The sequence below is a fragment of the Lepidochelys olivacea genome, assembly GCF_965140295.1.
Source record: "Lepidochelys olivacea isolate rLepOli2 genome assembly, chromosome: 7".
Taxonomy (NCBI): Eukaryota; Metazoa; Chordata; order Testudines; family Cheloniidae; genus Lepidochelys; species Lepidochelys olivacea.
This window is the reverse complement of record NC_140417.1, coordinates 65,434,311-65,458,933: the sequence shown is the minus strand read 5'-3', so window position 1 is coordinate 65,458,933 and position 24,623 is coordinate 65,434,311. Positions and strand designations below refer to the sequence as shown.

General features: G+C 40.1%; 1 protein-coding gene across 3 annotated transcripts in view; it reads left to right on the top strand.

Moving 5' to 3' along the window:
- DLG5 (discs large MAGUK scaffold protein 5) overlaps positions 1-24,623 on the top strand; it is a 179,724-nt gene that overhangs the window by 121,107 nt on the left and 33,994 nt on the right. For all 3 annotated transcript variants that reach the window (XM_084633105.1, XM_084633106.1, XM_084633107.1), the window contains 10 exons: positions 4,746-5,058; positions 9,786-10,016; positions 13,327-13,511; positions 14,104-14,229; positions 15,308-15,440; positions 16,117-16,244; positions 17,713-17,888; positions 18,351-18,454; positions 19,452-19,544; positions 20,538-21,557. In XM_084633105.1, the coding sequence (XP_084489231.1) occupies positions 4,746-5,058; positions 9,786-10,016; positions 13,327-13,511; positions 14,104-14,229; positions 15,308-15,440; positions 16,117-16,244; positions 17,713-17,888; positions 18,351-18,454; positions 19,452-19,544; positions 20,538-21,557 (2,509 nt within the window). The remainder of the gene's footprint in view (positions 1-4,745; positions 5,059-9,785; positions 10,017-13,326; positions 13,512-14,103; positions 14,230-15,307; positions 15,441-16,116; positions 16,245-17,712; positions 17,889-18,350; positions 18,455-19,451; positions 19,545-20,537; positions 21,558-24,623) is intronic.

Below are 24,623 nucleotides of genomic sequence, written 5' to 3'. Positions count from 1 at the left end.
TTGCCAGGTTTAATGAACTCGACTCAATAGATGATGAATCCATTGTAGCATAAACATAGGCTGCCAGGTAGAGTTCTTGTTCCTGGAGTGGAGTTTTAGCTAATGAAGAGGGCCCCAGGCCTAGAGAAAACCTTCATGGTGCTGTAATGGTATCTCAGACTGTGTGCTGATCTCCAGTGATGCTGCAGCCTGACGGCATCATGGGTTAGAGTCTGCTGAACAGAAGTCAGTGAGGGTGTGTCTTCACTAGGAAACTTCTGACCTGTTCTTTAGCAGGGCTACCAGCTGGGTAAATGCCGGCACAGAGTGGGCACAGGCATTTTTAGCATCATGTCATCTAACTCGACCCTGCACGTGGCTTACGCTAGATCTTGAATGGCTTACACCACTGCTTAAAAGGGGGTAAGAAAAGTACAAGTGTAGAGAAGACCTGAAAAGGATGTGTGTAGGTGGGTTGGGGGTGCCCAGAGGTGGATTTACAGTGAAACACAGGGTGCCCTGGCACGGGGCCCGACTCAGTGAGGGCAGAAGCTTGGTCCTGCCAGCTTCTGGGGCTCCTGCTGCAGGCTCCACCCCCACCGGCACCCACGGAGCGTGCCATGTTCCCGCCCCTCCCAACACTTTCCCTGCTGCCAAACAGCTGTTTGCTAGCGCTCAGGTCGCTCCTGGAGGGAAGGGGAGGAGCGGGGCTGCAAAGCGCTCAGGGGAGGAGGCAGAGAAGAGGCGGGGGCGGGGCCTTGGGGAAGGGGGTAGAATTGGGGCAGGGCAGAGCAAAGGCGGGGCTCCTGCACCTCCACGGCACATATTTCTCCCCCCGTTACAATAGTTAGCTAATGGTACAAACAGTATTTGGAAAGATCATTAAGTGGTTTGCCGAGACCGTCAGTGATTTTCAAGTGGTCTGTGGAAAAATAAGTTAGACTACAAAAACAATCAAGGTACCTCACTTTATTTTCATTTACTTCCTATTACTTATAGGAGGAGGATGAAGAAAAAAAGAATGAAAAACAGGGGTGGAAGGGAGATAAGAGAGAATGTTCTTTTTCTTGGCTGAGTCCCAAGGAGGGGCCCCAAAAATGAAGCTGAGCACAGGGCCACACTAACTCTAAATCCGCCACTGGGGGTGCCATGGGTTTTTTCTGCCATAAGTTAGGGATAACCTTATGAGGGTCAGAGCTGAAAGTCTAAAATTCTCTCTCACTGTTTTCTGGTTTCCTCCCATCATCCCGTGAACACAGAACTCTGTTAGCTGGGATGAGGGCTGCAGCATGGACACATTTGCATTGCCATTTATGTATCTGTGATGCATCAGAAGGTTAAACTGGCAACGTTTTGTACCTGCTTTGTTGACTTCTGGACATGTGCAAAAGCTTAATGTGCGGTCGTGAGCAGTGCGGGAACTCTGGCTATATTGACAAAGCCTTGGTGACCAATGTTATAGTCCTGTTCTATAGAGAGGAAGTAAATTTTATACGCAGACTTCTATTTAAATTCTAGAATCTACTTGCTTGGGGATTTGCATAATATACTGGCTCTTAACGAGGTATATGGAATACTCCGCTCAAGGTTAGTACTGTATAGTCACTGAAAGAGTCCTCATGAAGAAACGAAGTCTGTTAGAAAATCTATTGTGTTGTGTGGTATAATAGTGTAGCACTGGAATGTGAAGTCTGGGGAATTTGAGGAACTGCAGTCCTGTTTCTCAGTAGCATATGAGAAATCAAGTTAATTGAACTGAGGAACTTATTTCATTGAGTTTTATTCATTTTGTATGGGTGGTTTGTTGTTGTTGGGTGGTATTTTTGTTTTTTTTGTGAGTGCATAGTTATGGGGTTTTAACCTGTTAGCTCTTTGCTTGTGACTTCTTTTTCCCTCTTCATAACCATTCAATCAAAAATATATTTAACTGAATGGTAAATTTATAATTAAAAACAGCTTGAAAATAATCCTTGTGCATGGTCAGTATATTGTTTTTAAGCATGAAATATTGCTCTTTTCAAAATTCATTTTTCAGAGTATCAAATATACCAAATCTGCAGTTTAGGTTAAGGACTAACTCGCTACAAAACTTGAAAACTTCAGCACTTTTTAACTGCAATTTGGTTTAAAAACATATTTAAGCAGAGTCTAAATTGCATTTTGTTTTTGTTTAACAAAACATGGCTTGGTAGTACTGACCCTGTGGATAGAATAGGAAGCCTCTGAGCTGTGAAAGTGTGATGCCAGCTGTCTCTTGCTCTTTCCTCCTTGGAGGCAGAGAGCAGTCGGCTCAAGGTCAGTTCTGAAGCCAGGTTTTCCACGTAAAACTTCATTGTATATCTACTCAGCTATCCGTATTATGATAGTTTAACAGATAGAAGAATCCTCTACAGAAGATATGATTTTCCTCCCCCATTTAAATACTCCCTGATGGCTTAAGTGTTTTTTCTTCTGCTTAAAAAAACAATCTTTATATCATGTAGCCTCTTTATAGCTGATGCCCCGTTTCCGTTCGGCAGATACTGATTTAATTTTTTCCCCCCATTCCCTTCTCTGTGACCATAATGATGCTTGGAATGCACACGGCCACAAGGTTATATATCACGTATGTGTCTCTCACAGGCTTTTAATGTGTTATCTATGCCCGGTAAGGTGCAGTCTCATCCTCAGGTTTGCCCACAACTCCAAAAGAAAAATAAAATAAAGTACTTAACAGTAGATTTTTCTGTTGTCTACAGACTGGGGATCTGTAAGGAGATTCTTTAATCTGCACTAATGGCAGAGGAGACACTTGCAAATTACTGACAGATGTCTAATGGCATGGAGATGCTTTAAATTTGCAGGTGCCCTCAACTAAATATCTTAGGTAGCGTTCCCTGCTTACCTGATAGGCCCAGAGCCTGGCACAGCCTGACAATCAGGCTTACAGCTCTGGTTTCCAGGGTCAAAGCATCATATACTGGCTTGCACAAGAACCATGTCTCGATCATGCTAAGTGTTTGTGTGAGAACACAAAATATGCTAGAGGCCTATAGGAATTGCCATGCTGAATCAGACTAGATCTGTTAAGGCAGGTACACTGTTTCTGCCATTGGTAATAACCAGATGCTTCAGGAAAAAAGGTGCAAAGAAATCCCTTTGTGTAAAATTATGGAAGAATATGCTCCTAGGAGAAGTTTCTTCCGAACTCCCATCAGTTAGTGGTTGGCTTATGCTCTGAAGCATGAGGATTTATATCCTTCATTATTTTTTAAATTCTATCAACATAACTGTGGATGCTCTTATTATTCATATGGATATCTAAGTCTTTTCTGAATCTCACTAAGCTCTTGGCCTCTTACACCTTGTGGCAATAAACTTCACATATTAACTACATGTTGTGTTAAAAAGAAATACTTTTTTAAATCAAAATTAAATTTGTTGCCCTTAAGTTAGCTGATGACCCTTTGTTCTCTTATCAGAATAAGGCAAATGGGAGCATCCAATTTACTGTCCTTATCCCCCACATTTTCCACACCTCTAATTTATCTCCTTTCTAAACAATGGCACTGGTAATTTCCGATGCCCATTTCTCCCCCCACCCCCGCCTTTGCTATATCCTTTCCAGGATGGAGTGCCCAGAACAGAACACATTATTTCAGGCAAAAACAGATCATCAATTTCTGTAATGGTGTATTTTCAGAATTATTATTGATCACATTTTATATACATTATAAAAAAATTATTTGCTTTATTTTTACTGCTTCTGTGCATCAAGTGCATGTTTTTCCTATTTTAATTACAAATCTTCAGTTGCAACCACCCAGCCTTCTCATATCTCTAAATGGGTTCTGGCCAGGTGGGGCAGGAGTTCTGGAGATGGGGGTGGGGGGGCTTCTGGGACAGAAATGGTTGAAAAGGACTGCACTCGTACACTAAGGGCTTGTCTGCACGTACAGCACTGCTATAGCACTTTAGTGAAGATGCTACTATGCTGACGGGAGAGCTTCTCTCATTGGCGCAGTTAATCTATCTCCATGAGAGGCAGTGGCTAGGCTGATGGGAGAAGCTCTCCCTTCAATGTTCGCAGTTTACGCCAGGGTGAGATTGATATAACTCTGTCACTCATGGGTGTGGATTTCTCACACCCTGAGTAATGTAGTTATACCGCTGTAAGTTTGTAGTGTGGATGGATGCCCTTTAAAAAAAGGTGTTCTGCAAAGTTTTGCTGTTTAATGGATACTCTTGAACATGTAGGAAGCATTTAGTTGTATAGATGTGCACTACAATAAGATTATCCGGAGGAGAGAAGCAAAAATGATAAAAGGTTTAGAAAACCTGACCTATGAAGAAAGGTTTAAAAAAAAAAAAAAAGGGCATGTTTAGTCCTGAGAGAGAGAAGCTGGTAAGTTTTCACATAAGTTAAGGGCTATTACAAAGCGGATAATAATTAATTGTTCCCCATGTCTGCTAAAAGTGGGACAAGAAGTAATAGGTTTAATCTGCAGCAAGAGAGATGTAAGCTAGACATTAGAAAAAGCTTTTTAATGATAAGGTAGTTAAACTCTGGAATAACCTTTCGAGGGAGGTTGTGGAGTCCCCATCATTGGAAGTTTTTAAGAACAGGTTGAACAAACACCTGTCAAGGATGATCTAGGTTTACTTGGCCCTGCCTCAGTGCCAGGAGCTGGACTTGATTGAGTCCCTTCCAGCCCTACATTTCACCAGCTCTATAAAAGGAAAATGCAGAATGATGGAAGCGTCTTTGTTTCTTTTTTTTTGTTTAGGTTTGAGTCAATTCAGCAAGAGCTAAGCAAAGCAACTGCGCAGAACAAGGAGTTGCAGAGAGAGATGGAGCGGTTACAGTCAGAAGTGACGCGGTTCAAAACAATGCAGCTGAAGGCAGTGAAGGATGCAGAGAAGTACAAGGAAGAGAGAGACTCTGTTTTCAATGAGTATCGCCTCATAATGAGTGAGAGAGACCAAGTGATCAAAGAGGTGGATAAGCTTCAAACTGAGCTAGAGCTTGCAGAGTCCAAACTGAAAAACACTTCCTCAGAGAAAAGAGTGGCTAGTGAAGAGATGGAAGCTTTAAGACAGGTACCAAGGGACCATTTTGTTGTGGGTGGGAGGATAAAGCGGTTTTACCAGTGCCTTCTTGCAGCTGTGCAAAAAAAAATGTGTGCCCGATAGATGGGAAACATGGCTTCATTGTGAAAAGGAAAGTCCTGGCTGATGTTCTCCTGGCGGCACTCTTTATTGAATACAGTCGAGTACCTGTCGGCTGCAATCTGCTATGCACTTGACTTGTTCTGTTCAGTTCACTTCAAATTCCTCATTTTAACAAGCCAACCTTTTGTATCCAGCAAATGATGCACTGTATAACAATAGATAGAACTCAGATATATAATTTTTTTCTTTCATTTTTAACTTGTAGCTAAGAGACACACATCTGGGCATTATCTATTAAGAAAAAAGGCCTAGCATTATAAAATAGACTCTCAGCCTCATTTTAACATCTACTCAAAGACTACAATTATGCCCCCCTGTTCTTTGCCGTTTAGCCTCTCAAAATAGGAGATATTTGGCACTGTGATTTACAAAAATGCAGGCACTGCTTTATAAATCATATTAATCCCAAAGCAGTATTACTTCAGCAATATATTCTTAATGTTTAAAACACGAGTGCTGTTAGTAGGATTTACAAATGCAGCGTGGTGCTAAATAGTAAAATAGTATTCAGTTGGTCATTCAATTTTCAAATATTTTGCTTAGGTGATTCACATATGACCAAATACTTTTCTAGTGCCCATAAATCCTTTTTTTTTTTTTTTTGGCTTTTCTTTCACATGCTTGTCATTGATCACAAATAATCCTTTACATAAAATTATCCAACTGCAGTTCTGAATACCAGATCTCTCTTATTTAGGTACATAAATATGGGTTAGGCTATGTAGCCAACACTCAAACAACCAAGTTAAAAAAACTTTGGCCTAACAGTTGAACTTGGTAGGTGCTAGCTGTCTGGAACCTAAATCAATAAGGCCTGGTCTACACTTAAAAACAAATAAAATAAATAATTGACCTAGCTATGTCACTCAGCTATGAAAATGTTTGCACCCTGAGCACCATAGTTAGGTCAACCTAACCCCAGTGTGGATATGGTGAGGTAAATAGAAGGATTCTTCCGTTGACCACTGCCACTCAGAGAGGTGGATTAACTACATTGATAGAAAAACCCCTTCCATTGATATGGGAAGGGTCCGTATTATGGCTCTACAGAGGCAGAGCTGCAGCGCCATAGACATAGCTAAAAGGTGGGGTTTTCAGAAGCTCTCAGTGTTGGCCTAACTCCGATCCCATTGAAGACAATCGTAGTTTTACCATTAACTTCAGTGATAGCAGGGTAAAGGTAACTTCTGTAAATCTCACCCAAAGTTGACTGAACACTCATAATTTGTTTTAACAATCCACACAGTTCCTACAGCAATTTGCATGGGTGCTTATTAAGCATAAGATTAAAAAATAAAACAAATAAGCATTCCCGGAGAGTTAGCTCACAATCTTGAAAGCACTTGGATGAGTAGTTGAATAGGGACAGGAAGAAGGACATAATCCTGATGAACAAGATGCTAGTTGCTGACATATTTTTTTAAAATAAAATGTTATGAATTTTTTTTTAAGGTCAGATAGAATTCCTGTGTCTGTATAGTGAGGCTGCTGCCGTAGCTTTTGCTTGAACAACTCTTTTAATTATATAAATCAGGGGTTCTCAAACTGGGGGTCTGGACCCCTCGGGGTCACGAGGATATTACATGGGAGGCCGTGAGCTGTCAACCTCCACCCCAAACCCCGCTTTGTCTCCAGCATTTATTATAATGTTAAATAAATTAAAAACTATTTTTTATATATGGGGGAGGGGGATTGCACTCAGAGTCTTGCTATGTGAAAGGAGTCACCAGTAAAAAAAAAGTTTCAGAACCACTAATATAAATTAACATTACTGTGCTGGCACTTCAGTTTTTCTTTATAATTATGGGGATATTCTGCCTCTGAGCAGGGTGTTCCTTTGTTATGTAATGCTGACCATCTGAACTTGTATTTATCTAGTTCTGACTGGATCTAGTACCTAGGCAGGAATTTGAGAGGGATATACAGGTGGTTTATTGATCAAGTGACACTTCCGCTTGGAGTACCATGCATGAGAATCCCACGTAAACGGGATTATCCTTTCAACGAGTTTGACTATATCTCGTACTATAATTGCTTCCTATTGTGTGTAGCTCCACCTAGTGATATGTTGCTGTTATGACGGTCATGTTATTATGGTCATAGCTATTTGTCTAAAACAGCACTGCATCAATTTAAGCTGTTTTAAATGTTCATCCTAGTACATCTGTGTATAGTGATGCAGTTTTTGTGCTATTCTAAAATGTAAAAGCTATCAAAGCTAGGGTTTTTTTAAATAATTTTAGCTTTTAAAGATTAATGAGCCATGAACTCTCAGACCTAGTGCTACTCCCTAGTTTCTAAATCTTCATGGGGTCCTGCTTGCTCAAACACAAATGGATTAAACCATATCCAGACACTTCTGAAATCTATGGCGCACACAGGTGATAGAACAAATCAAAAGTAGGAAAATGGAATTAAGCTTTCTTACTGCGGACAATTTCAGGCAAGAGTCCAATGATTTAAGCTATACACAGAGCTTTCGATAAGGGATTTTTGTCTGTTATTGCAGGCTCAGGTAGCCTGCCATACCATTTTACTTTTAGGATGGGGGTGCACAAGCAACTACCTGGGTATATAATATTTTATCTCAGCAATTCAGTTGGCTCTTTCCTTTGGCGAACAAGTTGTATTCACTCTTGTATCTTACAGGGCTCTTCATCACAAATGTATTCACATTTGAAAACTTCCTACAACAGAGAGAATTTTTATCACAGATGCAAAGAGCAGTTCACTTTCTGCCTGGGAACTATCTACATTCTCCATCTGATATATAACAATGAAACAGTGTAATTTGAGTTTTACATACCTGTAGGCAGAAGCAAATTGAGCAAGAAAGAGCAATACTTGCCTAATCATTATTAGCACTGTCCCACGCTAAAAGTTGTAGCAGTACCTTTTGTAAATAATAGCTGCAATATGGCAGTTCTTGTTTACCAAGAGAATAGTATAAACTCTTCAGCTGGGATTTGGGACTGAAGTCCCACAGTTTTTTTTTTTTTTTTTTTTTGGTATTTACAGCATCCATTTCTGTTTGCTAAAGAGAAGAGAATTCTCTGGTGATCCATGTTAGCAATCTTCCCTGCCACACTGTAGTCTCTGTTTTCACCTACTTATATCCAGAAGTCTTGCTTTCCCAGCATTGTGTGGAATTTAACACTTCCACCGTATTCAGCCATCATGCTGGTGCCATGCAGAATGATTCTTCAGACCAGAGTGCTGCATTTTCTATCGGGAATTGTTTTGATGGGCATCAGATGATATTTGGTCTTGTACTGTCAGGTTGCTGTTCCATCTAAACCACATAAAACAAATAAAGCGGAGAGAAGGCCGTACTCTTGGTTAGAGAGAGGAGATGTCTGTTCTAAATCAGCCAGTTGCTTTATTTTATGTCCGCTTGAGCACCTCTGAGAAAACTATGGCAATGCCTAATTTTTCCAAAGGTTTTTAAAGTATGATTTTCTAATATTTAAAAGCCTTGTCAGGAATTATTCCTCTGCCACAGTGCTTTGTTGGCCTTTTGGCTCTGCTGAACACCGATGAAGCTTTATTACTTCTATATCACCTTTATCCAAGGATCTCAAAACACTTTCTGCAGAGGAATTATTCAAGCCAGGCGACAAACTGATGTGGTGGGCCTGATTTTTTTCCCCGAGGTTCTAAACAACCCCAGCTCCCACTGAAGTCAGCTCCTCAGAAAATCAGGACAAGTGGTTTGTTCGGGGTCACACAGACTGCATGAGTGCTGGGAATAGAACCCAGGAGCCCTGTGCAAGTCTCCTGCTCCAACTACAAGACAGAAATCTCTGGTATAATATAACAGCAGAATTGTTTTTAAGACCTTAACAGTTCTATTTAAAGTCTCCTAAGAATAACTTTGTCTTCATGGTGTTGCACAGGCCCATGAAATAGTATGTTCACACCTCGCAGGTGACTGGTATGCTACACTCGACATAATGTATTGTTCACAGTATTATGGCGCGTCATATTCTTATCTTACAATTGTAACATTTCACATGTACACACAATTGGTGCCTCACGCTGTAAGATTCTCAAGTCCCTTTAAAACGTCTGTGAAGCTTCAGGGCACTCATTCACTTAGGTTGGAAAATATTCTCTCAGCCATGCAATAATGAAGGAAATTGCTTTGAAATAACACGAAAGGGAAAGGTTTGTGCTCACATTGTGCAAAGGAGAGCTGTATAGTACTATGTAATTACAACATTGAAAAAATATGTTTAAAATATGTAATATGATTGTTTTGTGTTAAATCTGAGTGGCTGTCCAGGACTCCTGAGGACTTGCAACAAATGTACTCTCTCCAGGTTTCTCAGAGCCATGAGTGTTCTTAGATTATGTGTTTCATTATTCAGACAGCAGGGTGTTTAAAGGTGGTGGCATGGCAGTTTTAACACTTTGCTGAATGTTGTTAGCTATTCTTTCTCTGTATTTAATATGGGGACAGAGCTGTACAATTCTCCATTTTGCAGAATGTTCGTTATATACCCCCAGTTTTTAAGGTGTCAATGTGTATTCAACTGGAAAGAAGAAATATTGCTCTGTACCTAACACCTTGCAAACAATGGGTCTCGTTGTAGGAGCTAAACTCAGCTCTAGTGGAAAGAGATCGAGCAATTTGTGAGAGGAATGAGTTGCTGGAAAAGTACTGTCATGAAGTGAAGGACAAGGCTGAGGCCCAGAAGGAACTTGATCAAGCTTGCAAGGATATAGAGACAGTGAAGGAAGAAAGAGATGTTGCCAGGAAAGAGAGAACAGAAGCTATCATCCAGAGAGACCATCTGCTAAGGGAATATTACCAAGCTCGTCAGGTACTGGCTGTCTTTGTAGATGGCTTTTTCTTTTTAGGTCAAAGAGCGTAAATGCCATTCGGCATGCTTGTAAAAGACGTGGTATAAAGTTATTATTTTTTTTTAATTTCAATGAAGAATGCTTCATATGCATGCGTGCATGCACTCCTTAAGAGGGGGAGTGACTAGCTACTTCTTTAAAATAAATCAATCAGTCACAGTGTTTAAGTTTTCATTTATAAAGGGTTAATAGATGGTTTTAATATATGGTTAACAGATTGTTATAGCCCAATATTTCAGCAGGTTACAGTAGTAGTGTGGCTGGAACATCGCCCCCTTGTGGATGTTCCAGGACACCATTTGAGGCAGGCTCCATCAGCTAGTTTTCCCATCAGTCTTATTCCATTTCTGGGTAGGATTGAGCGGCTCAAACCCCAAAATGTTCAATAACAAAAAAAAAAAAAAAAAGTCCCCAAACACTAGGCTGTCCCACAATCTTCTGGTGGGAAGAGGGGTAGAGAGGCGCATCCCTGCCCTTTCCTTTGGGCTTGGTTCCTCCACTAGTGTCTTATTTGAGTGTTGTTCACTCCTTGGGGTCTGGCTGTTTGCCTGTCAGCCCTGAACTGAGCCAGGTGGTCGTCTTTTATTCTCCCTCCTGTCTTGGCATTGTCTGTAGCAGGGTAGGGCTAGGTGGATCCAAAGGCACTCCTTAACCCCTTCTTTGCTGATATGGATCATCTCAGTCACTTAAAACAATCTGTAATACCTTCTGCTGGCGTGCTCGTATATATCAGTTACATAGCTACCTTATGTCTGTAACATGCTTATTATGTGTGCCAACAATTTAAACCTTTATAAAGCAATTTATAAATGAAACAATATGAAGTGTGACGAAAAAGATTGTTCTGCATAAATTCTTTACATTCAATCACACTAAGATATACATATCATTAAAGGGGATAGATGGAGCACATCAAGCTGTGGCTGTTAGTAATGATTATACAGAAGAGCTAAAATATTCTTGCAGTGTTGCATGTTTGTAGATCTATTGTATGTAATATATTACATACATAATTATACTGTAATGTAGTAATATGTAAAATCCTACATTATCCCTGCTTCTCATTCTTGAGAAAGAGCTATAGGATTTACAGTAATATTTATATTAGAGAAGATCCTTCAGAAGGGTTTTTCTGTGTGTGAGAGAGGCATATTTTCATTTATCTAATTTCATTATAGTATCAATCCTTGATCATAACAGACTTTTTTTTTCACCACAAAAACTCCCCCATCTTCAGCTTTCTATGCCATGTATATTTGTCAATCTTGAAGTAGCATCCGAGTGAGCAATAAAACTCGGAATTCAACTGGACTGTGCAGAACCATTTTATTTTCATTTGGCTATCATATCTCCAACTCTGGTTGTGCAGAAAGCTTTCCTCCATCTCCCCACATCAAAAGCCACTGATATGGGGAGACCTTGGTTTGACTTGCAGCCTTCTTCAAAGAATCAGCATGAGTTTGGGAGTACCTCATGTAGGCAGGACCTGCAGTACCCGTCACTCAGCACTGTGCCCCCACGTCCCAGATAGGTAAAGAGATGCATTTGATGGACTCCAAAGGAGGAGCCCTACAAAATCCTCTGCTGAATGAGAGATGGCTGTGACAACGGATTTTAAGAATCTGTACAGCAGGGGAGTTTTAGGGTATGTCTTCACTACCCGCCAGATCGGCGGGCAGTGATCGATCCAGCATGAACTGGTTTATCGCATCTAGTCTAGACACAATAAATCGACCCCTGAGTGCTCTCCCGTCAACTCCTGTACTCCAGCGCTGTGAGAGGCGCAGGCAGAGTCGATGGGGGAGCAGCAGCAGTTGACTCACCGCAGTGAAGACACCACGGTAAGTCGATCTAAGTACGTTGACTTTAGCTACGGTATTCACATAGCTGAAGTCAATGTAGATTGATTCCCCCCCCACCCTCCAAGTGTATACCAGGACACAGAGAAGGAACTGTAGGGCTCCAACACAAGATCCTCAAGAGTAGTGAAATGTGACTTCTTAGGATCTACCTTTGTTTTATGAAGGGGAGTGGAGGATCCTGAACAAGCAGAGTGGAGATCTCTGTGATATAATCACTGATGGATACATGGTACATAGGGTCAAATCTCACTTGTTGTGGGTTGATTTGAGGGTTTTGAGGGATGAGGTGGGGGGTGGGGTAGAAGAGCGGGAAAGGACAGCACAATGACAATGTGTGGGACAGCACAATGAAAGGAAAGATGTGAATTTTTGTGGCTTCTGTTAGTTGTCATGAATTAGTATTACACTTTTTGGAGTGGTGGGTTGGAATGTGGCTGGGGGTTTTAAGCATGAATGGCTACAATTAAAACCATTTGGGGAGGCATACAACCCTAAAAGTATGGTGTCCTGGGTATATTGACTCTCCTAGCATTGGTAGGACCCCTCTACATGTATTTAGACCCTGTTCCTGCAAACACACAGTTGCTTAACTTTACTCAAGAGAGTGGTCCCTTTGAGTTCATCAGGACTACTCACATATGTCAAGTTAAGCTCACTTGTAACTATCTGCAAGATTAGGGCTTGAATGTGGTTGTGTTAAAATAAGCTTGTTTCTCTTCTGTGCACACATGGAAGTGTTCTCTCAAAGTCAGCATTGTCTTTGTCATTATTTTCTTCGGTGTTCTGCAATAGTGGAGAGGTGCGGATTTTTTTTTTTTAAAGGAGAAATAAAATCTTTTCTGAAATGTTGAATTAAAACAAAAACTGCTTGGCGATCCATTATTCTCCTTTGGAGATTGGGGATTGTGAATCATAAGGGTAGGTGTACTGTAAATCAGTACGACTGATGTTTTTACTGCCTGTCACAGGATCAGTCGTAGACACTAAAACAGCCAGTCTGTGCCATGATTGTTCACTGTGTTTATCTTGTTTCTAGCTGTCCTTAGATATCTTCCGTCTGTGTGCTAAAACAGGTCAATGAATCAGCAAGGTGTCACTGAAATATGAAGTGTATATTGATTTTGCTCTAAGATGAAGAATCTTCTACCATAGATCACAGTCCTATGAGTTTTTGACTGGTCTCTGTTCCTATTGACTAAAATACTTGGAGCCAACCCTGAACCCTTTACACAGGCAAAGTTCCCACAGATTTTGGGATTCCCACTGAATGCTAGTTTAGTTTGTGGAAGGATTTCAGGACCGAGCCCTTCATATAACAAACCTGCAGTTCGGGTTACAAAACCTAGTGTGCATACTTATTCTATGAATTGTACATAAAATAAATATTTCTATATATTTGAACTCATAGATACAAGATTCTGCTACATTGGACATAGAAAGAGCTAACAAAGAAATTGAAATGCTTCGGAAGCAATATGAGGCCATGTCACAGGAGCTAAAGGAATCCGTCCAGGAAGCAGAAGTAGCCAAATGTCGGAGAGATTGGGCCTTTCAAGAACGGGACAAGATAGTTGCGGAAAGAGAGAGCATACGGTAAATATGTTAGATGACATGCTAGTGCTCTTCATAATCTCAATGGCTAAATGGCAATGGTGTTCTTGTTGTGCAGCTGACTCTTTCAGAGTTTGACGGTTTTTAATAGCACATCTTAACTTATTTGAGGCAATGCATGATTTTATCACAGTGTACTTAAGTAATAGGAGGGATACCCCGTTTTAACTTGGTAGGGTCTTCCAAGACATCCCTCTTAACTACCTACCCCTTCATCACCATACTAACTTCTCTCTGGTAAACCTCCCTCCAGAGCCCATCAGCACAGCAGTTGGAGTGGTAACAAGATACCTCTTTCTCCACACATAGTAGCCAACTCTGTAGTACCCATGGTCTAAAAAAGCAAGGGACCTGAAGCCTGATTTCAGAGGATCTAGTCATCGTCTTACTGTCTTTAAAACACCTAATACCTCTTTTGTTCTAGATAAACACGAAGTACAAAAGTGGAATTTCTAACGGAAGGATTTTGTAGTGGTTAAAGGACAAGACTGGGTATAAGGATTCAGGGTTCTTTAAGTTAGTAAATGTAAATTGCAGCTTTAAAGTTTTACGTGAACATCTGTTATTTTCAAAGGACTTTGTGTGACAACTTGAGGAGAGAGCGAGACAGAGCTGTGAGTGACTTGGCAGAGGCTCTTCGCAATCTCGATGACATGAGAAAGCAAAAAAATGATGCTGTGCGTGAACTGAAGGAACTAAAGTATGTTATAAAATGATTTCATTGCATAGAATGCTTTTTATACTAGAAACCTTTAATTAACAGACTCTTCAGGCCTGTCTACTTAAGCGAAGTCTGCATCCGTGTTACTAAGATAACACTAGTACACAAACCCCTTAGTGTAGATGCACTGCCCCAACACAAAACAGGGCTCGTTCTGGTTCAGCTAACTTCGGTAACTTACTCAGCTTAAACCGTAATCAAAAGCTCTATTGCAGTTTGAGGTTTAAGAAACTATATTAGTTCTAATGCTTTTAAAAAAGCTATTCAGTTAGAAAAAGAGAAAATTTCAAGTGAACATCTACTGGTGAGATAGATTTCAAAATTATTACTATGTGCCCCCCCTTATCATAACCCTTTGCCTGCAATATACCCATCATTTCCGTTAAGATTAAAATGGATCTTAAACACCTATTGTACACAACAGGATTCATGTGTAGATGAATTTATAGATTGACAAAGGGCAAAAGGAGCTGGTTGGTTCGTCATGTTACCCTCCAGGAAATAAGAAAATAGAAAATCTCCATTCTGATTAGACTGTTCAGTCAGAAGTGTAATATGTTCTGAGCATGTCTACATACTAAATGTGTCTGTTGAAATTCACTGAAGCGACTCTTTCACTGCAGTCAGGCTTTCACAGAAGCTTCGTTCATTACATCCAGATTCTCACTGAATTATAAATGAGAGGAGAAAACATGCATCACATTTTTCAGAGTGGTGTAGGAGATCTTATCTTCAGTACGAAATCACATCCACTTCTCCCCTGGTATTAGGAGCAGCTTATCTGGGGGGAGAAATCTACTGCTATATTTCTTGAGAGGCATTTTCTATATGTTCATGTATGGAACTTGTTTGTAAGTTTCCTTCAGTTAATGTAAGAGAAGATAATTACAATATGAAGGAAATGAAGTTTTTAAAACTGAGTTCAGGTTTCTACTTACTGAGTAGAGATTGCATTGATAAATTAGAGAAGGAACTGTGAAGAACATAATCTCATTCATTCATTTCTTTACAAGAGAGCTGCTGAATCACCTATAAACACATGTCTTTCATTCCATAGAGAGAAGATGGAGAACCAGTTGGAAAAGGAAGCCAGGTTTCGGCAGTTGATAGCCCACAGTTCTCATGATTCAGCCATAGACACTGATTCTCTGGAATGGGAAACAGAAGTGGTGGAGTTTGAAAAAGACAGAGTAAGCCCAAGATAGATTGAAGACTTTAGTGTTTTATATGAATGAATTGCTTCATGTTTCATCATTACATCCCTTGTACAATGGGTTATAAAAATAATGCTGTTTGTTGAATATGTATTTTTAAACCTTATTAATTTTAATCGTGGTTACATACCATAAAGTGCAGTATCTACAACAAATATCATACCAGTCAGATATGAAAAGCTAACACATTTAAGGCACGATAGACCATTATCAAAATAGACCATTGTTCCAGGAAATCTATCCCTCTTGTGGAGTACAAACCATAGATAACTTTGCCATCTTATGTTGTAAACCACACAACTGTTATATAAAAATAACCTTTATATAAAAATGGGGGGTGTGGGTGTGTGTTTGCTTGTAAATATCTAAATAAATAAACAAAAAATATATGTAATATTTTTTAAAACAAGGAGATTAATTCCTAACACTAATGGTAAATAAGACCATGAACAAGGTTGTATTAATACATTTAATACCTGGGGGAGGAACTGAAATCTGTGTATATTAATTTATACATCTGAGATATTAAAGCATCAAAGATATAAAATAAGGGCATAGTAAAAGCACTCAGTTTACAATTTCTATGTACGTACAAATGCAAATTAGTTTGAATTCCAGTTGAATCACTTGTATCATTAACAATGTTTATTAGGAGGACATGGACTTGAAAGCACTTGGTTTTGATGTGGCAGAAGGTGTGAATGAACCATACCTCCCTGGAGACTGTGGGATTTTTGTCACCAAAGTAGACAAAGGAAGTATTGCAGATGGTCGATTAAGGTACAGTGTTAACTGGTAAATCATTTGCATGCCATGTGGAAACACTTTTATTTTAATTTGCTTTGGTTATAAAAGGGAAAAAAAATCAAAATATTATGGATGGTTGGTCACCTCTTCATACTTTAAATGGGTTCTGTTTTAGCTCCCTAATAACTTAGGCTTGGAAAATTTGGTTTGATCTGAAAATTGCCATAAGGTGTCTGCAAAGCATTATGGAAATCTAGCTATTCTTGATTTACAGGTCATTTAAAAAAAAAATCCCAATTTGCAATGTTGACATTTGTCTGTTGCTGCTTTGTCTGCCTCCAACACTTAACCTGTTTCTGTCGCTTCAAACTTTCCATATACTTAGATCTTCTTGAGAATTTGTGGGTAAGCTATAGTTGGGGAGGGGGGGAAAGATTATGGATAGTTTGTGACCCAGTCCTGATGCCAAAGTGTCAATTCAAGTTTTTTGCCTCTTACTTAAGTGGAAGTAGAATCATGGATTATGCAAGCATCTGGCTCTCTCTTGGTTGGTTAAGCTCACGGAAAATTGTGTTGTCTGTAACACAAAGCTAGAAGAGACCTTCCTTTTGCATAAGTGGTAGAGGCTTGTGTTTTGAAGCAGTAGAACCAGAGCTATTGTCCAGGCTCTGCAGATGTGTGTAGGGTTTATTATGGAAAGAAGCCTCTCCATAGTTAAAGTTGCAGCACCAGACCTATTATAAGGCTGGTTTCACCTGCCTTGTAACTCATGTTTTCAGATTTTTATAGTTGAGGTCTCAATAAAAGCTGGAACGTACTGTGACGTTTTTGTTTAACTTAAGGGAATACTCTCTGATATTAAAGGGCTCCCATTTGAAATTTTTTGCAAGTGTCTAATGAAATGCTATGTCTGCCCAACAAAATTACATCAGAATACTTGAAAGATAGGTAGATTTTGAGATTGGCTCATGCACAAGACAGTTTTCAAGAACAATGAAATATTTGCGGTAACAGAGGAAAGGCAAATTTAAGTGGCTTGCCAAAATCTGTGGTAGAGCCCTGACTATTGAGATAATAACCATGAGTTACTCACTTTACAAGAGTACCTACCTCTTATGAATATTGCTTGAAATATCTGTGTTTAGTTAGGCCAGCTCTAACATGGAGCTAATAATGCTTAATGTACCTGCGCAGCAGTTCCACTCAGCACATTTTTAGATACGAGGTGTCCAAGGATCAGTAACTTGACTAGGAGACGCTGAGGGCTAGTGGAGTAAGCAATGGCGGTGGAACAGGAAGACCTGGGTCTTACTCAATGTCAGTAAGAGATGCTGGGAAACATCATCCTTTTTCAGAATTTGAGACTGTTAGACAATTGAGGGTGACATATCAAGGTTGTGCTAGTGGTATTATGGTCCTTTTAATTAATTATTGCATATTTGCAATGTGCAGCAAAGTATTGTTATAACATGGACTTCCTTGCCTTTGTTTTAACTGCCAGAGTGAATGATTGGTTGCTGAAAATAAATGATGTGGATCTCGCTAATAAGGATAAGAAGCAAGTTATAAAAGCTGTACTTAATGGAGGAGGAGTTATTAATATGGTGGTTCGAAGAAGGAAGTCCTTAGGCGGGAAAGTGATAACACCTCTGCACATCAATCTTGCTGGGCATAAAGGTAATTATTTACATTTGAATGCTCAGGGCAAGCTATTAGTCCACTCGCTTGAATTGTTATGACTTCCTAGATAAGGGTTCTCATTAGCTGTTTTTTAACTGAACAAGTAGTAGTGACTTAAGGATAGATTTCTTGCATGAATACTGCTAATGTATCATTTCTCACCTCTAGTTTGTCCTCTATAAGGAAGTTTATAGGAGTTCAGCTGAATAAGCTTGCAAATCCCTACAATCTTTTTCTCCACTAGAAAGTGCTTGTAAGTCTATATTAAATTTTGGGTTATCTGTAACCCTTTTCCCATTGTATTTGTGTGTGTTTTTTTTAAACGTTATTACAAGTTAAGCTAATTTATTTCCAACTGCATTTTTATTACATGTGCTTCTTTTTCATGCAGGTAAGTCAGATACGTGCTAAATTATTTGAACTGCAGGAATGAACTTGTTTTATCTTTATGGATTTCAGATAGTGGAATTAGTTTAGAGAATGGAGTATTTGCTGCTGCTGTTGTGCCCGGTAGCCCTGCTGCCAAAGATGGGTCCCTTGCTGTGGGAGATAGAATAATTGCCGTAAGTCTAAAGAACAAATAGTATGAAAAAATAAATTTCCTTTTCTTTAAAACCTTTTTATTTGACTCATTTTACCACGTTTTCCTCTGTTTTAAATTTAATGATCTAATGAATAAACATGTTGGTGTTTGTAGGTTGGGTGAGTAATAGAAAATACGGTCCACGTTTAGTAGTTTCATTGGTGAAGTTTTGAAAGTATGGTTGCAGTAACTCATCCTTCAGACCTATTGTGGACAATCTCACTGCCTTCCCTTTTCACAGTAAACGATAGGTAAGACGACTTAATACAAGGACTGCAGTTCAAGGAATCTTCTTTAGACCTCCATTAGAGTTTAGAAATAGAAATGATCTGGGATGACCTTATGCCTATTCTTCCTTTAAAAGTGGACCTATGTCTCCATTCCATTTCTGGATGTGTTGATTAAACTACAAGTGCTCCTGCAATTTGCAAAATCCCATGAAGGCCTGTCTTTACCTTCAGACTTCCTCTGAACTTAAGAAGACTCTCCCTCTGATATACCTGCTCTTCCAGAACCAAGTTAAAGAAACTGGTTAGATTCTTGTCTCCTCCAGGATGCTACTTATCTCTTCTGGGAACTGCTGGCGGTCTGTGATCTGCTGAATAATATCTTTAAAAATAGTTACCTATTTTATTCAGAGGAACAGATCTCAGGGAGGGTAGATTCATGCAAATATATAAAGATAAATAGAGGTGTATGCAGTGGAGAAATCGTACATTAAATGTCAGCTCTAGTGAATTAGGAAGTCTGTAATTATAGTTCTGGTTAGAGCAAATCTCTCGTGTCTGAAAAAGACACATTCCCCTGATATGCAAAAAATAATCCAATTTACCAGGATACTGACATTTTCCTTTCTGCTTCAGTTTTTTTGTTTTTTTTGTTGGTGTAACCACCATTCGCCTGTCTCATAGAAGGTAAACTAAGACAATTGAATGCTGCTAGGTTTGTTTTGCTAATTTCCCCTTGTTTTTATGCAGATTAATGGCATTGCACTAGATAATAAATCACTGACTGAATGTGAAGCTTTGCTACGAAACTGTAGGGATTCCCTTACCCTCTCATTGATGAAGGTGAGTGTGGGGACAGGAAAGGAGGAAGTGAAGAAAAAGCTGCGAGTTTTTTTTCAGTTGATACATATTTTTGTAATTGTAAAGGGCAGAAGAGCACATTCATAAAATGAATACTGTAATGTGGAAACTCAGCTAAATGAAATGACTTTGCCCTAGGTAGTAGTGGTTGGTCCCTGTGAAATTCAGTGGTTGCTCTCAGTTCAGTTCCCAGCAGATTGCTGTTCACATAAAAAAAAATAAACCTATCAACCGAACTGGTAATATAGCCCCCGCATTAGCATCAGCTGCAGGAAGTTTGCATGCACATGGAAACTGAACTGTCCTCTTGCCCCCAGAAAGGGTCCCCTCTGGGTCAGGACTGAGGGTCACTGGTGGGAAAGCAGACTCTGCCCCTGATAATGAATAAACAGAAGCCTTCATTCTGAAGGGCTGTCAGTAGAGAAACATTTATATTTCATACTGTGGTTGTTCCTAGAAACCCCAAATGAGGTTAGGGGCCGATTATGCTAGGTGTGCCACATACACACTGTAAGAGTCCCTGCCCCAGAGAGCTGACAGGCTAAATAGACAGGACAGACAAAAGGTGGGAGGGGAAAACAGAGACAATAAAGGTGACTTGCCTGGTGTCATTCAGCATGGTGGTAGAATCAGAACCAGAATCCAGATCTCTGGACTTATCCACTACACCATGCTGCCTCTGTGAAAGTATTTTTAAAAGAATGAGAAGGTTTGTTTTATCGATCGTCATTCAATCTGATTTTCTGTACCAGCAATCTGTGAAATTTTGTTAAACTGCCCCATGGTCTCCCCACCCACCCACATGCTGTCCGTCGTTTTCCCCAGAATATGGGCTTATTCCTTTATGTTCATCTTCATGTTACAGTCTCTGTGTAAATTGGGAGCTTGGGGGGGAGGAGAGGGAGGTGAGGCTGTCATGTGCAAAACCCAAGTTTGCCACAGTCTTGAGTTGATTAAATATTTTTCTCCTCCTAGGTTTTTCCTCAGAGCTCATCATGGAGTGGTCAGAACATATTTGAAAACCTGAAGGATTCAGAGAAAATATCGAACTGCAGGGTTCATACATCAGAGATACAAGTTCAGAATAAAAGAAACTTGAAACACAACAGTTCAACACAGACAGACATTTTCAGTCCAGACATCCTGGATGGCAAGAAGGACCAGAGCGACCAGGGGAGTGGTTCGTTCTGTGATCACAAGCCCCTTTCCAGCCGTGCTTTACGGGCAGACTCTCGCAGGAATGCTGTGCACAGCTACCACAGTAATTCAGAACACAGTCTTAGCTCCTTCAGTCCAGACACATATGGGGAACGAGGCTATGGACTGCTTGACTTGGACCGCAGGAGGCTGCCGTTTGAGCCCACGGTAGCCGACTGCATCATGGTTGAGACCACGCTAGACAAAGGTCATGGAGCTAAGCATAGTGGTGGTACGTGGCCTAAAGTGATGGTCAATATTTCAACAGCAGAAACTGAGAAGTTCTCTGTGTACAAAAAGCCAAAACAAAGGAAGTCCATCTTCGACCCTGACACTTTCAAAAGACCACAGACTCCTCCCAAAATGGACTATCTCTCCCCTAATCAGTTGTCAGCGCATTCACCTCAGCCCTCAAAAGCTGAAGTGGCTTCAACTCCTCCAACCCCTCCCAAGAGAAGTGACTCTATTAAATTTAAACATAAACAGCAGACGAGTTCTGCATCAGACTCTACTGTAATGACTGGATCCCCGCCTACCAGCCCAGCTACTGCCCAGCCCCCAGTGTCCTTAGCACTTAAGCAGGACTCAGATACTCACAAGGGGCGCAGCAGGAACGCTGGGCATTATTACAGGGAGGAGGGGATCGACTGCACTCATCTATCTTCAAGAAAATCTTGTGAAGATGACATTGGCTTTCAAAGAGTTGAAGAGCCAGAGATAAAAAGACCAAGACCAAAATCAGCACCTGCTTTGAGACATAAACTGACCCCTGTGCCCATTCCTAATCCTTCACTTCAGGTAGAAATTAAATATACGGAAGCACCAAAGCAGGGATGCTGGCCATTATTTTCAGAAGTGACTCAAGTTTGGGTGCCCAACTTGACTAACTTCAGAGGGGCATGATTTTCAGAGGATGGATACTCAGCACATTCTGAAAATCAGGGCCCTTCAGGGTGTCTCAGATTGGGTGCCCAAAATTGATAGTAATGAAAATATCGGCCCCTGACACCTTCATTAAAATTCTTTTGTGTCTTGAATTACAAAAGTAATTCTCAGAGTTACAGTATCAAAAAGGCACTGATGGTTACGAAGAGGGATAACGGTGTCTCGCTTGATGAACGTTGCGTGGTGTTTACGCTCTTTAGTGCCAGATGTTCTCAGTAATAATTCTAGGTTTTCTAGTGTATGTTGACTGAAAAATTGAATTATGATGAAGGTCAAGTTTATAAAGGTATTTAGGTGACCAAAGATGCAGATAAGCGACTAGTGGGATTCACAAAAGCAATTGAAAGTCAATGTGAGTTGGGCTCTTGAATTACGTTGGTGTTTTGTGAATCTCACTAGGTGCCTATCTACATCTTTAGGTGCCCAAATACCTTTGTAAACATGGTCTGAAGTTGATAGTGGTTAAAGTGCAGTTGTACTCTGTAAATGTTGACAGTATTTATTAGGAGGATATGGACCTGAAAACACTTGGTTTTGCTGTGGCAGAAGGCATGAATGAAAAATCCCTCCATGGAGATACTGGGAAATTTGTTACCAAAGTAGACAAAAGAAGGATTGCAGGTGGTTGATTAAGGTCGATAGAATGTTAACTGGGAGATAAAGTAAAAATGGCTGCAGAGTTAGTGTTCCCAAGGCCTACATATCAGTGGGTCACATTTTCCCTCCGTTACATATGAACAGCCCCACTGTCTTCAGTGGGTTTGCAAAGATGTAACTGAGAGCAGGCAATGGAGTAGAAGGTATAAGTGAGAACAGGATTTGGGGCCTGATTCTGCAAGGTGATCGGTATGAGAGCTGGTGGGAAAACTTTCATTAAAATTTTTCTCAATGAAAATTTAGCAATTTCTGCCAGTTTTGCTTCCCTCTGCTCCTACTTTGACTTCAGTGGGAGTTCGGTATTGGGCCTTTAATTAAACATTCTATCTGAACCAGAATAGAATCCAGCTAACTCTGCAGTGCTGACAGCATTAAAAAAGTAATAACAGCTTACTGTTGTAACTGAAGTCAGCAGATCATTACTGAATAAGCACAGGAAGCATATGTGGCCTATAAGAATGTGCCATTTTCAAAACAGAATTGCAGTGTAAGAGACTAATATATAGGCTCCTGCTGCCTTTTGGCACATACCCAACAAAATATAAGCAAACCATTCCACATTTGAGTGCAAAGAATTTGCTTTGAATAGAATGTCAAGTTGATCCATGTGCACTGTTACTCGTATGCTTATTCTTTGAACGGTAGTCATCAGTCACCATAAGCGCAGCACATTTATATTGTCCTTAACGTCTAGACAAATGTTGCCTGTCATCTTTATGCTAATACAAGAAATTTGAAGGGCTCTCATTTGTGACATGGGCATTTTCTGGATAGAAAGCCAATATCTTTGTTACCAATTAAGATAGGAACAGGTGAACCTTATCAGGATATGTCAGGGTTGGTCATTAATACTTTCCAATGGGTCTTGGAGTTACAATATAGATATAGATCTATAGTTTCTGCACCCCCAACAAATATTTTTCAGATAATGAAAACACCGCATAATTTTGCAACTTACTCATTTGCAACCTTAAAGAACATGTTGAATGAGTAATGCCCATGTCAGAGAGTTTCAGGCTTGGAGATGCAAGAGTGCACACATTTCTCTCTGGAATGTTTTGTAAATTGAGCTGTGAGGTTCAGAGCAGGGTTTAAAATAGGGTTTGTGTAGTGTCTTTTAAAAAGAATGGCATTCACACCAGTGCCTTTTATGCACTGTCATAGCTAAAATAATTGCAGGGGCTGTACTTAAGCTAAAATTGGGCTGTTTGAGGAGGGTTAGTGGTGGAAAATGAAGATATTTAAAATACAAAAAATTACATTGAAGTTACAAATTTATACACTTAACATAAGAAATGAAAATGTTCTGGTTTTCATAGTAATGCTAATAATAGCGGTATTGTAGAGGATGTTTTTCTGTTCTGATGGCTAGATTGGAAATTGAACTAGGTAGCTGTGCAGATGCTGTGTGCCTGCTACCTCCCCACAAGTGGGCAGAGCCTTGGAACCCATCAGCTGGTAAACGCCAAGGAGCAAGGGAGGCATTGTGAGCAAAGGAGTGCCACCAAGAACAATGTCTTCTGGAGCTACTCTTAGGTTGAGGCTGGTGCAGGCTATGAACTACCCCTTACTCTGGTTGAAAGACAGAGTCTTGCCCTACATGTAAATGTGAATCTATTAATGTTAAATTTGTGTAAAAAATATACAGGGTGTGCAATGTGGCACAGTTTATGGGTATATTTATTTGTCATGCTTTTTATTGTGGAATGTGCCCAGGTATCAAGGTGATTGAGTGTAACAGAGAATTTAATAAGACAGAGAAGAAAAAAAAAAGAGAGAGAGAGATGAACAAATGGCTTTTCTCATGGTTGGGTAACAATCATGTCTGCTGCTGATGCAGCAAGGAGGGCATGGCAGTAGGAATGTGTGCCTGTGTGTGTGGTTACATCTCTCTCACTATGTAACACAACTTTCCTGTCACATGAAGAAATATGAGTAGCCTTTAGTGATTCATATTCTGTATCTTATGTTTTTAATGTGGTGGCTTTTATGCTGTACTGTTTTTTATCTTGAAAATAGTATTGTGAGGGCTTGCAGCTGTCTAAAGTTACTGGCATTCTTGGCTAATGAAATCTCAGTGCACATCCGATTTCCTCACTCACCCACGCCTGTTCACTCTTTGTTAAAGCAGACAATGTAGAAATGTGTATCTACAGCCCAAACCGGCTCTTTCAGCTGGCCTGTTAAAGCAGCCAGGAAAGAAGTTGCTCCATCTGCACCGGAAAGCTGAGACTGAGCGCTACACCTTCAGGCCCAGCAGCC